Source organism: Leptodactylus fuscus, chromosome 5 (genome assembly GCF_031893055.1).
Source record: "Leptodactylus fuscus isolate aLepFus1 chromosome 5, aLepFus1.hap2, whole genome shotgun sequence".
Classification (NCBI taxonomy): Eukaryota; Metazoa; Chordata; class Amphibia; order Anura; family Leptodactylidae; genus Leptodactylus; species Leptodactylus fuscus.
This window is the reverse complement of record NC_134269.1, coordinates 118,836,127-118,853,276: the sequence shown is the minus strand read 5'-3', so window position 1 is coordinate 118,853,276 and position 17,150 is coordinate 118,836,127. Positions and strand designations below refer to the sequence as shown.

General features: G+C 42.7%; 1 protein-coding gene across 1 annotated transcript in view; it reads left to right on the top strand.

Annotated features, from left to right (window-relative positions):
• Positions 1-17,150, top strand: part of LAMB4 (laminin subunit beta 4) — a 129,245-nt gene that overhangs the window by 17,191 nt on the left and 94,904 nt on the right. The window contains exons 4-6 of the mRNA XM_075274149.1: positions 9,941-10,076; positions 12,652-12,725; positions 12,959-13,147. Of these exons, the coding sequence (XP_075130250.1) occupies positions 9,941-10,076; positions 12,652-12,725; positions 12,959-13,147 (399 nt within the window). The remainder of the gene's footprint in view (positions 1-9,940; positions 10,077-12,651; positions 12,726-12,958; positions 13,148-17,150) is intronic.

Here is a 17,150-nt window from a genome sequence, read left to right as displayed (position 1 = left end):
GTCAGAGTAAGACTTCACTGTTCTCAGCATTGGAGAGAAGTTAGAGAGGAAAAGGTCTTTTGGATCTGGGATTATGAACACTCCCAGTTATTTTAGAACATTTCATGTTCATCAGAAGGAAAAAATGTTGCTGTAGGGAAGAAAACCGCGAGGATGAGAATAAAGTGTTAAAGGTTTCAGATTTGGAAAAGTTGATCTGGAGATTGGATAGTTTAAGGTATATATGAAAAGCAGTCTTAAATCAGGGAACGGAGACCTGGGGGTAATAAAAACAACAAAAAGTAATCATCTCCATAGCCCACTAAGGATTAACAAACCAATTTGGATCGAGCAGGATACAATCAGAATTGTCGTCACCCACGAAACACTGCTATAAATTGCCATATCCTTAGACCACAGAGTATAAGTAGAGTAGAGGCCCAAGGAAGATGAGGCAAAGTGAGTATAACTGTTATTTGTACTCACCTCCCGGCCTTCATTTAACATACTGTAGGATATTTGAAATGTTCAAGCCATTAGAGAGACGCCCATTTACACATACCTTCACCACCAACTGGAAGGGAAAAATATCACTAATTTCACTCATCATATTTAGCAGTATAGCCTTGAGCCTCTCTGTTAGGCATAGATCAGGATTGATTCATTCCCATCAGAGACATCAGACAGGAGGAAAGAATCTTCAAAAGTAGTTTAACATCCGCATTCAGAAGTGAAATAGAATGGTAGCAATGATAGAGTGTGGGATCTTTGCTGGATTTAGGGATTACTGTGATGTGAGTGCAGAGGATATCTTTATTAATAATAATAATAATAATAATAATAATAATAATAATAATAATAAATTCTATTTATCTAGCGTCAACATATTCTGCAGCACTGTACAATTAGTAGGGTTCAAATACAGACAGAAAGATACATTACAATAAAAGTCATTTCACACAATGGGACTGAGGGCCCTGCTCACAAGAGCTTACAATCTATGAGGTAGAGGCGGTGACACAAGAGGTAGCAGGGGTGGCATTGCTTATACAGTGGTCAGACAATTTTGTAATAGAGTGGACTGTCATTACACAAACATAAAACTTTGAGCTGTCACCAGCCGTGTCCTTTTACATGTGGATGGTGCTTGGACATATAGATTAGCCTGAAATGGCATCATATCTTGGAGTAATGTGGGAGCTGGAACAGAGGAGGGTTAAATTTTGGTTATTCTAATGACGGTACGGAAGGGTTTACATTAAGAATTGTGATAGGCCTGTCTGAAAAGATGTGTCTTTAATTTGCGCTTGAAGCTGTAAAAATTGGGAGTTAATCTGATTGTCCGGGGTAGAGCATTCCAGAGAAGTGGTGCAGCTCGGGAGAAGTCTTGTATACGAGCGTGGGAGGTTCTGATAATAGAGGATGTAAGTGTTAGGTCATTGAGTGAACGGAAAGTACGGGTTGGGCGGTAGACAGAGATGACGGAGGAAATGTAGGGAGGTGCGGCATTATGGAAAGCCTTGTGGATGAGAGTGATAACTTTATATTTTATTCTATAATGAATAGGCAGCCAGTGTAGTGACTGGCACAGACCAGAGGCATCGCTGTAGCGTCTAGCCTGACAGATGAGCCTGGCCGCTGCATTCAGAATAGATTGTAGAGGGGAGAGTTTAGTAAGGGGAAGACCAATTAGTAAGAGTTACAGTAGTCAAGGTGAGAATAAATCAGACAGACAATAAGTGTCTTTAGTGTATCTCTGGTGAGGAAAGGGCGTATTCTGGAGATGTTTTTGAGGTGGAGGTGACATGAGCGTGTGAGAGATTCAATATGAGGAGTGAAGGAAAGATCTGCGTCAAACATGACCCCGAGGCATCGGGAATACTGCCTAGGAGTTATAGTAAGGCCTGAGACTGCAATGGATATATCAGGGACAGATCTATTAGATGGTGGAAACAGTAGTAGTTCAGTCTTAGAAAGATTTAGTTTCAGATAGAGCGAGGACATTATATTAGAGACAGCAGAAAGACAGTCGCTGGTGTTCTGTATTAGTGCAGGGGTGATGTCACGGGAAGATGTGTATAATTGGGTGTCATCAGCATAAAGATGGTACGGGAAGCCAAATCTGGTGATGGTTTGTCCAATGGGGGCTGTGTAGAGAGAGAAGAGCAGTGGGCCTAGGACCAAGCCCTGAGGAACCCCAACAGCAAGGGAAAGAGGGGAAGAAACAAAGCCCGTAAATGATACATTGAAAGTGCAGTCTGAGAGATAAGAGAAGAACCAGGAGAGGGCAGTGTCCTTGAGGCCGACTGAGCGGAGCATAGTGAGGAGGAGTTGATGGTCAACAGTGTCAAAAGCTGCAGAGAGGTCCAGAAGAATAAGAAGAGAAAAGTCACCATTAGATTTAGCCATTAGGAGATCATTGGAGACTTTGTGAAGGCCGTTTCAGTAGAGTGTAGAGCGCGGAAAACAGATTATAAGGGGTCAAGCAGAGAGTTAGCAGAGAGATAGTGGATTAAATGAGAATAGACCAGGCGTTCCAAGATTTTAGAGATGAAGGGGAGGTTAGAGACTGGTCGATAGTTAGCAGCACAGGACGGGTCCAGGGAGGGTTTTTTCAATAGCTGGGTTATAACAGCATGCTTGAAAGAGGATGGGAAAATTCCAGAAGAGAGAGAGAGGTTAAATATTTTAGTAAGGTAAGTCGTGACAGCAAGCGGCAGAGATTGGAGAAGGTGTGAGGGGAAGAGGTCACTACTGCAGGTTGTAGGGTGAGATAAAGAAAGTAGCTGAGAGACTTCCTCTTCAGTCTGAAGTGCGGTTGGTGAGAGGATCATTGATATGGTAGGTGTGGGAATCAGTGCCACCGGGGGATTGGGCAGTTATTTCCTAATGGATCTTATCAATTTTATCATGGAAATAAGTGGCCAGGTCATCAGCACTAAGGTCTGTCAATGGCGTCTGCACCTTGGGTGTGAGTAGGGAGTGAAAAGTTTCACAAAGCCTTTTAGGGTTGCTGGAGAGAGAAGAGATGAGAGCCATGAAATAGTCTTGTTTGGCGAGGTAAAGGGCAGATCTATATGTTTTAAGCATAAATTTGAAGTGGAGGAAATATGCAGGTGAACGTGATATTCTCCACAGACATTCGGCACACCTAGAGCACCGCTGAAGAAAACGTGTCTGTGGCGTGTGCCAGGGTTGCTGCCTCCTATGTGAGACTTTACGAGTGGAAGGGGGGGCCACCTCATCTAATGCATTTTTAAGGGTTTCATTATAGTGACTGGTGGCCAGATTGGGACAGGAGATTGAAGAGATGGGGGACAGGGAGGACTGTAGAGTATCTGAGAGGTGCTGGGTGTCGATAGCACGCAAATTCCTATGTGTGATGGGTAGGTGTATTTTGTGAAGGGGAGAGGGCACTGATGGTGAGAGACGGAAGATTATGATCAGAGAGTGGCAGAGAAGAGTTAGTAAATTTAGAAACTGTAAGGAGATGATGGAAGACAAGATCAATCGTGTTGCCATCTACATGTGTGGCGGAAGAAGAACATTGTGAAAGACCAAAAGAGGTGGTTATTGAGAGAAACTGTGAGGTAGCTGGGGTGTCAATAGGTATGTTAAAGTCACCCATGATGAGGGTAGGAATTTCACTGGAGAAAAAGTGGGGAAGCAAAGAAGCAAAGTGGTCCAAAAATTGGTAGGGTGAGCCAGGTGGACGGTAGATCACGGCTACACGTAAGGAGAGTATAGCGTTAAACCAGAAAACATAGAATGAAAAGTTTTCAATAAATGGGACAAAAGATATTGTTTCAACTTTTTATAATGAGATAACAGGAGGCCGTCTTGAACTGGAGCTGTGCCATTACTGGAATCTTTGATCACTTTAGCTGATTCGTCTGGAGAATTTAGGTAAAAACTGGTAATAGCAGAATCCAAGACTTTGAGGTTGCTGTCTTGGAATTTTAGGGAGGACGGATGTCACTAGGTAATCACGAATGCAGATTTGGAAGAGGGTACTGTGTGTATCTAATTTAGAGACTAGAGATGAGCGAACATCGTTATTCGTTTCAAATAGCCCCTCAACATTCGGCTATTCGAACGAATATCGAACCTCATTATAGTCTATGGGGAAAAACTGTTAGTTTCAGGGGAAACCCAAATTCAACTCAGAAGGGTCACCAAGTCCACTATGACACCTCAGCAAATGATGACAACACCTCTGCGATGCAACTGGGACAGCAGGGGAAGCATGCCTGGGGGCATCTAACAAGCCCAAGTCACAGTTTTACCCCAACATCACAGTTTTACCCCAACATCACAGCCTTACCCCAACATCACAGCCTATCAACTACATACTTTCCACACTCAATACAACCTCTGTGAAAGGTGGAGAATTGGCTGCAACCACTACTACCAGTATTGGTCCTCCAGTATCGGACTCTACATTACCTCTACAGGGTTCTGATCAGGTGTTAATACTCCAAACAACATGCTCCAGTACTTTAGATATAGATCAGAAACCACTTTCCCTTCCGACACCAGATTTAACCAAGCTTCATCATCATCATCATCATCATCATCATCATCATCATCATCATCCTGCTGAGATGGAGCCATTAAAGGAGAACTTGCCTTCCAAGGCATGTTCTGGAGCTGCGACTGAGCCAAATCTAAACACAGAGTTTTTGACCCTTGAGGTGTAGTTGAGCCTTGCACCAGCAGTGTTTTTAGCCCTTGAGGTTAGTTGAGCCTTGCACCAGTTGTGTTTTTGGCCCATGAGGTTAGTTGAGCCTTGCACCAGCTGTGTTATTGGCCCTTGAGGTTAGTTGAGCCTTGCACTAGCTGTGTTTTTAGCCCTTGAGGTTAGCTGAGCCTTGCACCAGCTGTGTTTTTGGCCCTTGAGGTTAGTTGAGCCTTGCACCAGCAGTGTTTTTGTCCCTTGAAGTGAGTAGAGAATTGCACCAGCAGTGTTTTAGGCCCTTGAGGTTAGTTAAGCCTTGCACCAGCTGTGTTTTTGGCCGTTGAGGTTAGTTGAGCCTTGCACCAGCAGTGTTTTTGGCCCTTGGAGTGAGTAGAGTATTGCACCAGCAGTGTTTTTGGCCCTTGAGGTTAGTTGAGCCTTGCATCAGCTGTTCTTTTGGCCTCTGAGGTTAGTTGAGCCTTGCACCAGCAGTGTTTTTAGCCCTTGAGGTTAGTTGAGCCTTGCGCCAGCAGTGTTTTTGATCCATGGAGTGAGTAGTGTATTGTACCAACAGTGTTTTAGGCCGTTGAGGTTAGTTGAGCCTTGCACCAGCTGTGTTTTTAGCCCTTGAGGTTAGTTGAGCCTTGCACCAGCTGTGTTTTTGGCCCTTGAGGTTAGTTGAGTCTTGCACCAGCAGCGTTTTTGGCCCTTGACGTTAGTTGAGCCTTGCTCCAGCAGTGTTTTTGGCCCTTGGAGTGAGTAGAGTATTGCACCAGCAGTGTTTTAGGCCCTTGTGGTTAGTTGAGCCTTGCACCAGTAGTGTTTTAGCCCTTGAGGTTAATTGAGCCTTGCACCAGCAGTGTTTTTGGCCCTTGAGGTGAGTTGAGCCTTGCACCAGCAGTTTTTTTGGCCCATGGAGTGAGTAGAGTATTGTACCAGCAGTGTTTTAGGCCTTTGAGGTTAGTTGAGCCTTGTACCAGCTGTGTTTTTGCCCTTGAGGTTAGTTGAGCCTTGCACCAGCTGTGTTTTTGACCCTTCAGGTTAGTTGAGCCTTGCACCAGCAGTGTTTTTAGCCCTTGAGGTTAATTGAGCCTTGCACCAGCAGTGTTTTTGGCCCTTGGAGTGAGTAGAGTATTGCACCAGTAGTGTTTTTGGCCCTTGAGGTTAGTTGAGCCTTGCACCAGCAGTGTTTTTGGCCCTTGGATTGAGTAGAGTATTGCACCAGCAGTTTTTTAGGCCCTTGAGGTTAGTTGAGCCTTGCATCAGCTGTGTTTTTGACCCTTCAGGTTAGTTGAGCCTTGCACCAGCAGTGTTTTTAGCCCTTGAGGTTAATTGAGCCTTGCACTAGCTGTGTTTTTGGCCCTTGAGGTTAGTTGAGCCTTGCACCAGCAGTGTTTTTGGCCCATGGAGTGAGCAGAGTATTGCACCAGCAGTGTTTTAGGCCCTTGAGGTTAGTTGAGCCTTGCACCAGCTGTGTTATTGGCCCTTGAGGTTAGTTGAGGCTGGCACCAGCAGTGTTTTTGGCCCATGGAGTGAGTAGAGTATTGTACCAGCAGTGTTTTAGGCCGTTGAGGTTAGTTGAGCCTTGCACCAGTTGTGTTTTTGGCCCTTGAGGTTAGTTGAGCCTTGCACCAGCTGTGTTTTTGGCCCTTGAGGTTAGTTGAGCCTTGCACCAGTTGTGTTTTTGGCCCTTGAGGTTAGTTGAGCCTTGCACCAGTTGTGTTTTAGGCCGTTGAGGTTAGTTGAGCCTTGCACCAGTTGTGTTTTTGGCCCTTGAGGTTAGTTGAGCCTTGCACCAGCTGTGTTTTTGGCCCTTGAGGTGAGTTGAGCCTTGCACCAGCAGTGTTTTTGGCCCTTGGAGTGAGTAGAGTATTGCACCTGCAGTATTTAAGGCCCTTGAGGTTAGTTGAGCCTTGCACCAGCTGTGTTTTTGGCCCTTGAGGTTAGTTGAGCCTTGCACCAGCAGTGTTTTTGGCTCTTGAGGTTAGTTGAGCCTTGCACCAGCTGTGTTTTTGGCCCTTGACGTTAGTTGAAAACTTGCTCCAGCAGTGTTTTTGGCCCTTGGAGTGAGTAGTGTATTGTACCAGCAGTGTTTTAGGCCCTTGAGGTTAGTTGAGCCTTGCACCAGTAGTGTTTTTGGCCCTCAAGGTTAATTGAGCCTTGCACCAGCAGTGTTTTTGGCCCTTGAGGTGAGTTGAGCCTTGCACCAGCAGTTTTTTTGGCCCTTGAGGTTAGTTGAGCCTTGCACCAGCAGTGTTTTTGGCCCTTGGAGTGAGTAGAGTATTGCACCAGCAGTGTTTTAGGCCCTTGAGGTTAGTTGAGCCTTGCACCAGCAGTGTTTTTGGCCCTTGAGGTGAGTTGAGCCTTGCACCAGCAGTATTTTTGGCCCTTGGATTGAGTAGAGTATTGTACCAGTAGGGTTTCAGGCCCTTGAGGTTAGTTGAGCCTTGCACCAGCAGTGTTTTTAGCCCTTGAGGTTAGTTGAGCCTTGCACCAGCTGTGCTTTGGCCCTTGAGGTTAGTTGAGCCTTGTACCAGCAGTGTTTTTGGCCCATGGAGTGAGTAGAGTATTGCACAAGCAGTGTTTTAGGACCTTGAGGTTAGTTGAGCCTTGCACCAGCTGTGTTTTAGCCCTTGAGGTTAGTTGAGCCTTGCACCAGCTGTGTTTTTGGCCCTTGAGGTGAGTTGAGCCTTGCACCAGCAGTGTTTTTGGCCCTTGGAGTGAGTAGAGTATTGCACCAGCAGTATTTAAGGCCCTTGAGGTTAGTTGAGCCTTGCACCAGCTGTGTTTTTGGCCCTTGAGATTAGTTGAGCCTTGCACCAGCAGTGTTTTTGGCTCTTGAGGTTAGTTGAGCCTTGCACCAGCTGTGTTTTGGCCCTTGGAGCAAGTAGAGTATTGCACCAGTAGTGTTTTTGGCCCTTGAGGTTAGTTGAGCCTTGCACCAGCAGTGTTTTTGGCCCTTGAGGTGAGTTGAGCCTTTAAACAGCAGCATTTTTTGACCTTCAGGTGAGTTGAGCTATGCACCAGCAGTGTTTTATTTTTTGGCCCTTGTGGTGACTAGAGCCATGCAGCAGCAGCAGTGTTTTATTTTTTAGCCCTTAGGGTGACAAGAGCCATGCAACAGCAGTGTTTTATTTTTTGGCCTTTGGGGTGACTAGAGCCATGCAGCAGCAGTGTTTCATTTTTTGGCCCTTTGGGGTGAATAGAGCTATGTAGCAGTAGTGTTTTATTTTTTGACCCTTGGGGTGACTAAAGCCATGCAGCAGTAGTGTTTTATTTTTTGACCCTTGGGGTGACTAGAGCCAATCAGCAGCAGTGTTTTATTTTTTGGCCCTTGGGGTGACCCCTAAAAAATTAGATTTCAGGTCCTTGGGGCTGACCCTAAAACAAAATAGAGGATAGTGTTCAAATAGAGCCAACATTGTAATAAAGGGACCTCTAACAACACAACTTATTAAACTCAAATAAGAATATAGCTAAAGTAGGTAATCCAACAGGGAAGTTTTAAGGACGGCTGTGAGTGCTAGTAATGGGGATGTGTAAGGAGATCTAAGAATGTAAATACATAGGTGGTAGAGTGTTTAGGGTGGCAATCAACAGTTAGCCAACTATTATTCGGTGGAAAATCCATGAGTCCATATAGGAGGTTATGGATGGTGTTTGAAAGATGTGTCTTCTGGTGTTTGGGGAGGTCAGGTGAAACTGCCAGGATGCTTTTGGGCATATCCTGAGGGCACTATAACTGTAATGGTATTTTAGGGTATGATCACACAGTGGAAACCAAATTTCATATGTGAGCTTTTCACGCGGCTAGCCACAATGGGATGCCAATGCAGTGCACCCGCATCCCATTGTAACATTTTGCTCCTGATTAGGCCTGAATTAATGGGCCTAATAAGGAGGGAGTCTCACGCCTTGGATTCCGCAGCCGTCTCAGCCGCGGAGTCTGCGGGAAGAAGAGGCATCTCACTTCTTTCCAGAGTCTTGTTCTCGTACACAGGATGTAACCACCTTCTATTCAGCTAACCAGTCCCAGCTGCACCCTAGAGAAGGTTCTGGGGCTAAAATAGAAGATGCACACATCCTGTGTCGGAAAAGATCCTTGGAGCTGCATTATTGACCTGGTAAGTGGAAACTGCTCTGCTGATGCAGCATATACCAGCAGATCACTCTCAATGGTGCTTTGGACACTCGCCTGGTGTCGCCTATGCTCATATGCTGCGTGTTAGGGTTCATTCACACGGAGTAACGTGGCTCGTATATGGCGTGTGAGACTTTGCGCGCCGTAAAAGCTCCCATTGATTTCAATGGGAGCTTGGATCGTATACGCCGCGTCATTTTGTGGCCATGAGTTTGCAAAATAACGCGGCGTATACGATCCTAACTCCCATTGAAATCAATGGGAGCGTATACGGCGCGCAAACTCTCACACGCCATATACGTGCCACATCACGCGGCACGTTACATCGTGTGAACTTACCCTTACATGCAGCATAGACGCATCGATCAACACCTAGTAGCCTACAGAGGTCCCCAATGACCTGGCCAACCCGGTACCAAGTGATCCACAGCCCAATACTGGTCTGCAGCGTGGTCATTGGGAACTTTTGATCTAGTTCACTCAAAAGATTAATTCATTTAGTTCTATGGCTCTGGGATACCTCTGAGAACATAGATCTAGCCTGTTCTTTGTGCCCTGCTGCTTTATATCAAGCACTGCTGCTGTGTACCATCATATTCATCTGATTATACTAGACCTTTATAACTTGTCTTTAGTTCAACAGTTGTAACAGTAACAACCTTAATCTAAGTTTCTACTGATTGGCTACAAAGCCTTAAAGGGAACATTGTGAACAATGTAGCTTTAAGGCTGAGGCCCTTCCTCGCAGAAATATAGCTTTTTTTTTTGTTGTTGTTGTTGTTGTTCCAGATTTTGCTTCATTTTTTTGAGCCAATGTCAGGAGTGGACTGAGCAGAACGTAGAAGTAGAAGAAGCTTCTTATGTATTTCCCATTTCTTTTATAGCCATTCTTGTCTTTGGCTTAAAAAAAGAACTGCAACAAAAAAGCTGAGTTTCCACAAGGTGGGGCCTCAACCTAAAAGTTACAAGCAGGCTGAGTCTGCCTGTTGCATGGGTAAATTACATAGTAAAGAGAGGAGGGCCAAGCTGGACTTAAATACCTTTAGCTAAGCCTCTGTATCCTCTCATTAATTTAGTATTACCTGTAATATCTTGGGGTGTATACTTGTTGTTTATACTAGTTGTATCTCTTTTTATTATAGGAGGATCAGAAATGTTTCATATGTGATTCTAGAAATCCATATAATAGCTATTATCACACCAATAGTCACCAGATTGAAAATGTAATTTCAACATTTGATCCCGATTGGAAAAAGAAGTGGTGGCAGTCTGAAAATGGTAAGACATACTGCTAACTGTATAAGTCTTTAAAAGTGATAAAATGCCATAAACAAAAAATATAAAAAAATAAAATATAATAAAGAAACAAAGTCCCAATTACAGTTAAGGAAATTCAGGCTGAAAGTTCTTAGTTTATGACACATTGCCCATTGTATCTAGCATCACGTTGTGGCTGATAATGGTCTGACATTTATGTCCTTTTTGTAAAACATGATACTGTAAGATCATAATCTCCACTTATCAGGAGGATCAATCAGTAAGAAGACCAGATAAGAGTTTGGGTGGTCCGGTACCTCTAAAAGGTGGAGCAGTTCTGACAGAAAGAGGGTCTTAACTTGCTAGACCTGTTAGGCCCGCTTCACATCTGTGTTTGGTATTCTGTTTGGGGGAGTCTGCTTGGAGACCACCCAAATAGAAACCTATATACATTAAAAAGCGGTCAGTTAAGAAACCACACACACCCCATAGACTATAATGGGGTACGTGTGGTTTCCGCTCAGTTTCTGCATGAAACATGCGGAGAGAAAAATGTTGCTTGCAGTACTTTTCTTTCCACATGAAACATGCAGAAACCACATGAATCCTATTATAGTCTATGGGGTCCGTGTGGTTTCTTAGCTAACCGCTTTTTAATGCGTATAGGTTTCCGTTCAAGGGGTCTCCAAGCGTACTGCCCAAATGGAATAGCAAATGCAGATGAGAACCGAGATTTAGACAGTTTTCACATACTTACTCCACCTTACGGCTGGGGTAAAATACACAAATATTTTATATGTACAAAAAAATGATGTCATAAATAACCATGGTTTAAAGTATGAATTGTGTTACCTTTTTTTCTGTTTGACCCCAGCACTAAGGTGAAAAAGTGTCTACATCATTTCAGTTAACGCCCACCATGCACTTATTATAATTCTGCAGCATTTGCATCACAAATCTTCCTCATTGAATGTTAGATTGTTTGATTAAAAATCATTTTGTGTGATACAGCGAAACTGCTTAGTAACCATTCAAATTTGCCCAGAAAAATGGTCATTTATAGGGGTGTCCTCTTGAAGAAACTCATACAGATTAAAGTAACTAACAGAACCAGCAAGCATGGATAGTCCCTCCAAATAATCAGGACAGAGCAAAAAGTCTTGTATTTTATGGTTCAGCAAATTACACAAAACCTGGTCTCACATTAGCACATTGAAAAAGTCAAGTATCACATCAACATACTATATAGAACTTGGTCTAGACAGGGACTAATAAAACAGCCATGGTACTGTATGCAAGTTACTCCAACCCACACACATAACCAAAGGTAGACCCAACTCTTAATTGCTATCCTGGTACATTTCTCCATTCAAAACAGTCCAATTATTCTTGGTCCCCAGCATGGTATCTCAATTTTTAGTTCAAAAATAATTAAAAATTTGAAACCCCCCCCCCCCCCTCTCCATCTCTAGAATACATTTAAAAGTTAAAACACTACTGGGAAACACATACACATTAGGCATCGCTGTGTCTGATAAGGCCCGGTATACAAACATATAAAAATATTATTTCCATAAGTTGAATGCGTATCGGGGAAAAAATCCATGCCAAACCGCCATTTTTTTCGCTGTTTCACCTCAAATAAAAATTTGAATAAAAAGTGATCAAAGCAATAGACGTTGGCACGTATAACTTTTCTCCCTTGATGTCCCTTAAAATTCTTTTGCTACAGCGCAGTGATAAATATACAGAAAAATGCAACTAAAATATAAAGGCGTATAATTTATTAATACATAAATATAAAATACATATACATCACAAGAAAAAAATATGAAACTTTCGCTCACCATAAAGAATTTCGTATGCAGACTTTTCTCAAAAAATGAAGTTGATCCGCACCTCTTCTTAATAAAAATTAACTTTTAATCACATCCTTTAAAAGTACTAGAGTTTACATACAAAAAATGAGCAGTAGGAAAAAACATGTGTTTTAAAACAAAAACGCCGACGCGTTTCAAGGTTGCTTCACCCCTTAGTCATGGCGTGTACTGTCCCCCATAGCAGGGTAATCACATAGATGTAAGAAATCACAATGTACTGGTAACAACTTACACCAACAACAATGAAACACTGCCCACACTTCTGGAGAGGGGAGAAAAGACGTAGCCCGACTATATTGGTCTCACAGTATACGTAAATCCAATCTGACGTCTTTTCAAAGGAGCCATTATACAGGAGTACTGAGCAGTTTAAACAATGAAGAGGTCACAGCATTCATCCTAGAGCCACAATTGATCTGATATTGATAGCCTATGAAAAACCTGTAAAACCCTATTTAAGTGTTTTCTAACTTTCCGGTAATACAACTACTTGGATAATATGGGAATTATGACTATAAGTCTAAATACTGAAAACTTGAAAAGCTCAGCTTTACATTTTATACAAATACATAGGTCATGACTATGTAGACAAAGCAATGGAGTCACAAAAGGTATATGATTAGGATAATTCATGGAATTCTTTGTTGCAATCATCTCACAAATGTGATAAAGATTTTCAGCTCATGGTGTAACCAATTGTGGTTTTTGTTCCTTAGGAGTTGATCAAGTCAGCATTAGACTGGATCTAGAGATGTTATTTCAGTTCAGCCATCTTGTGATGACCTTTAAGGTATTATATCATTAAAAATATTCCTGACTCCCCAAAAAATGATTAAAGCTGACAAATACACTCACCTAAACTGAATCTAATAAGTATTTACATCATTTTTTTAACATGCTATACATTAAGATAAATCTTATTTAGTGTATATATTGGTGTGGCTGTAGTAACTTTGCACTGGAAGACTTTTTCTTGTCTCTAATCTGTTATTAATGTTATTCACTTGTTTGTTGAATCTCAAGACATTTCGTCCTGCTGCCATGCTGGTTGAGCGATCCCGTGATTTTGGAAAGACATGGAAAGTGATTAGATATTTTGCACAAAATTGTGATTTAGCATTTCCAGGCATTCCCCATGGTCATGCTGATGAAGTAGGAGATGTTGTCTGCGATTCAAGATATTCTGACATGGAGCCTTCTTCAGACGGAGAGGTATTAACTGTCTGTAGTTTCTATACGTTTGGTCCACATTTTGAACATCCCCTCCTCCCCGACCACACACACACACACACACACACACACACACACACACGTATACTGCAAAGAATGAATGTAATTGTATGCTAACTAAATGCTGTTTTGGTGGATCTTATTATCAGCAATCCATTGTGGGGGGGGGGGTTATTTTTTTTAATGACATTGAATATGTTATTGCCTTTTTTACTGCTGATAGAGACCAAAGTAGACTGTACATTGAAATGTAACTATTCACATATTTTGAAAATTACACAATTCGGCTAAGGCGGCATTCAGACAGCAGTATTCTGAAAAGATTTGCAGTGCTTCTGTAACATCTCTGCCTGTTCGGGTCACTGCACCACCCTCTGCTCGCATGCTGCGGCGCAGGAGGCGGGTGCAGTTTGGTTCTTGGATTAAAGTTTTTGGTCGCACTGTGTGAACTCGGCTCTAGTTCTGTGATTGCATTTGCACCACACCCATCTTCTGCCTATGTTGCCTCTGTCCATTAAGTGGTTAATCTGGCCTTGCCCTGTGATTGACAGCTGCCTTTCTGTGAACTCCATGGGCGGGTTCTTCCTCCCTATTTAGCCTTGGTTCCCATTCACACCAGTGCTTGTTATTGCCGTGTGCATACCTGCTCTTACTGTCCCTGTTTTGCTTATACTATTATACTTGACCTTTGGCTTTTCTCATTGACTATTCACTTGACTCCGATTTGGCACTGCATCGCTCTCCTGTTACCGAACCCTGGCTAGCTGACCTTCCTTTGTTGTTGTTCGTCTTGTCTGCGTTTTGTGTGTCACATACTCAGGGAGGGACTGTCTTCGTGGTTGCCGCCTATTACGTAGGATAGGGCCTGGCAATAGGAAGGGAAAGCGGGGGGCTTCAGCTTAGGGCTCACTGTCTCTTGTGCCCCTTCCAGGGTTTAACAGTTCTGGGAATTGCTGTCTTAGCAATTCCCTTACAGCTTCCATATTTACATTCCTTTCCTGGTTTTGGCTGAAAAATACTGTTGAAAATTATTAAACAGAACACTGCCATCTGAATGGGGCCTTAGAGCCTATTTACACAATCAAGTACATCAGTCGAGTGTCGCCTGAGATCTGTGAAAAAATAGAACAAGTTTTATTTATTCATGGCTTGGTAAATTAGGATAATTTTTTTCACAGATCAGATTCATCCATTGAAGTGGGTTTATAAAAAAAAATAAATGGTACCACACCAAATCTGCTAAATAAACATCCAAGTCTGGGCTTGCTAGTGTGAATGAGGCATAAATTTTACCCAGTGGAAACAATAGGATATTTTACCATATGATTTTGCATTCCCTTTTTAAGCCAAATAATATCTTTGTTAAAGTATATAAAATTGGTATGTACCGTAAGTCAATGATAGAATATAAGTATACAGCCCATCTCACTTAGCCATTTGTGTTAAAAGAACGCAGGACTGAATCTCCAGTTGCACGGGTCTCCACCCTTCCGTCACAGTATCCAAAAAGAAAAAAAAGAAGATCCAGCAATGAAGGAGTATCTAAATAAAATTTAAAACATAACCTTTATTGGTCCCATGTAATAAATTAAAAATCAAACAATGCGGTTTACATCACTCCAAATCTGACGCGTTTCAGAACGCAATGTTCCTTAGTCATAGCATACCACAAAGTATCAAACCACATGCTTAAAGAGGACCTTTTTTCAGTGGGGCACATGCGGTTTTATACACCGCTAGAAAGCCGACAGTGCGCTGAATTTACTGTCGCACTGTCGGCTTTCACAATCTGTGCCCCAGGTGAAAATTATCGGTTCTGGAACTGTAGGTCTTCACCGTCAGAAGGGCGTTCCTGACAGTCAGTCAGGAACGCCCTTCCTCATACAGCGCCTATAGTGCTGTACTGTGAGTGGGGTGAGGAACGCCTCCCCCAGTATTCGTCTATGGACAAGTACTGTGAGGAGGGGAGGGAGGTGTTCCTCACCGCTCTCACAGTACAGCGCTATAGGCGCTGTATGAGGAAGGGCGTTCCTGACTTACTGTCAGGAACGTCCTTCTGACGGTGAAGAGCAACAGTACCAACACAGATAGTTCTTCACCTGGGGCATAGATCGTGAAAGCCAACAGTGCGCTGAATTCAGTGCACTGACGGTTTACTAGCAGTATATAAAACCGCATGTGCCACAAATAATGAAAGGTCCTCTTTAAATACCTAAAAGACCCCTCTGATTCCTAGATAGCAAAATCCTCATTGTAATTAACGAAAGCTGTGACCTCCATTCAAATAAATTAAACCAAGCACAACAAACTAATCAAAGAAACAAACCCAAATACTACTTTCAAAGGAATCAACAAAAGCCAATACAATACAATAGAAAACATAAATAAAATTATAATACATATATTAATACAAAAGCATCATTTCAGAGACCATTTAGACCAAACAATAGTACATTGTCTACCAACAAGTATTTGGACACCCATGTAAATGAAGATATCTGCGGTGTCACACCTTCCGCTGTTAAATATCGTGTAGGAAACAGCATTGGCTTTAATCGCATGCAAGATTCCATGAAGTGCAGAGATGACCGATTTCAAGAAAGGGGTAATTGTCAGGTACGACAGAAATGGTTGAACTGAACTACCCAAAATCGACAGTGGGCTATGTGATTACAAAGTGGAAGGTAAACGGTGGTTGTTGGAATGTACCTCGATTCGGCAAACCCCCAAAACTGGAAGATACTAGAGACCGACAGGTGCTGGCCAGAGAGATCGGAAGAACCGCACCCAACCGATGGCTCACATACACCAGGAGTTCCAACAGGCATCCGGGAGTATTGTGTCGATCAATACCATCCGTAAGGAAGCATCTGCTGGGTTCTACCAACTATTAAATATGAATAAATGTTTTCTATTCTACCACAGGTGCCCTAATACTTATTGGTAGACAGTGTATAATGAACAAACTCAAATACTACTGCCAAAGGAATCGACAAAAATAAACAAAATCATAATACATACAGTATATTAGTACAAAAGTTCAATTTCAGTGATCACTTAAATCAAACAATAATATGATGAACATGAAAAGATGTTAAGCAATAAATGATATGTGATATGCAATAAACTGCATCTCTTACCTGGCCCATTATATTGATAATACATCCTTATAATGTTATTGCTCCCTAATATTATGCTGCCCCCCAACCAAAAATAAATAAATGAAAAAATACTTGCCTTCAGTCCCCTGATCCACCTGTCTTGCCACCGTCACAACCCTCTTCACAACCCACTTCAGACACCGTCAGTATTCCCCTGACATTGCGCCATGGGTCAGCACACTGACATCTTCAGTGATTGCCAGGACACCTGGTGGTCAGAAGCTGGTATAGCCCTGCAGCCTCCAAGTTACAGAATGGTAGAGCATTTCAACTGTGTCGGTGTCCTGGAGATGCCAACACAGATGAAATATCGGTGTGGGCCCCCCAACCCAATGCTAGCTATGCTTCTGTCAGGTTTTGAATCTGTCCTTTACAATTCACATCTGGTTTTGTCCTCAAAACAGCAAACAAAAACCCAAACATGTAAATACACCATTAACAACACTAATAAAGTGTTAATAGCTATATGTAACAATCATAATACAATCAAATAAACCGAAAACATGTCATATGGGATTATTTGCACAATAGTCTCCATTCAACACAGATGCCAACTATCATACTTACAAGCATTCTACATTTTATTAGATTTACCTTTTATACCGAGTATTAAAGTCTGTCAATTAAGGATGAGCGAACTGATTTGGATCAATCTTCCTAAAGTTTTGGGGTTAACAAGCAGTTATACTCGCCTTGTCTCACTTCTGGCCATCTGTCAGTTCCACAGCATCCTCTTTAAGCCTCTGACTGGCATCATGTGCCCCAGGGCCGGTGTCAGCACACGGCATAGTCGGGCAAGTGCCGGGGCCCACAGAAACTCTGGG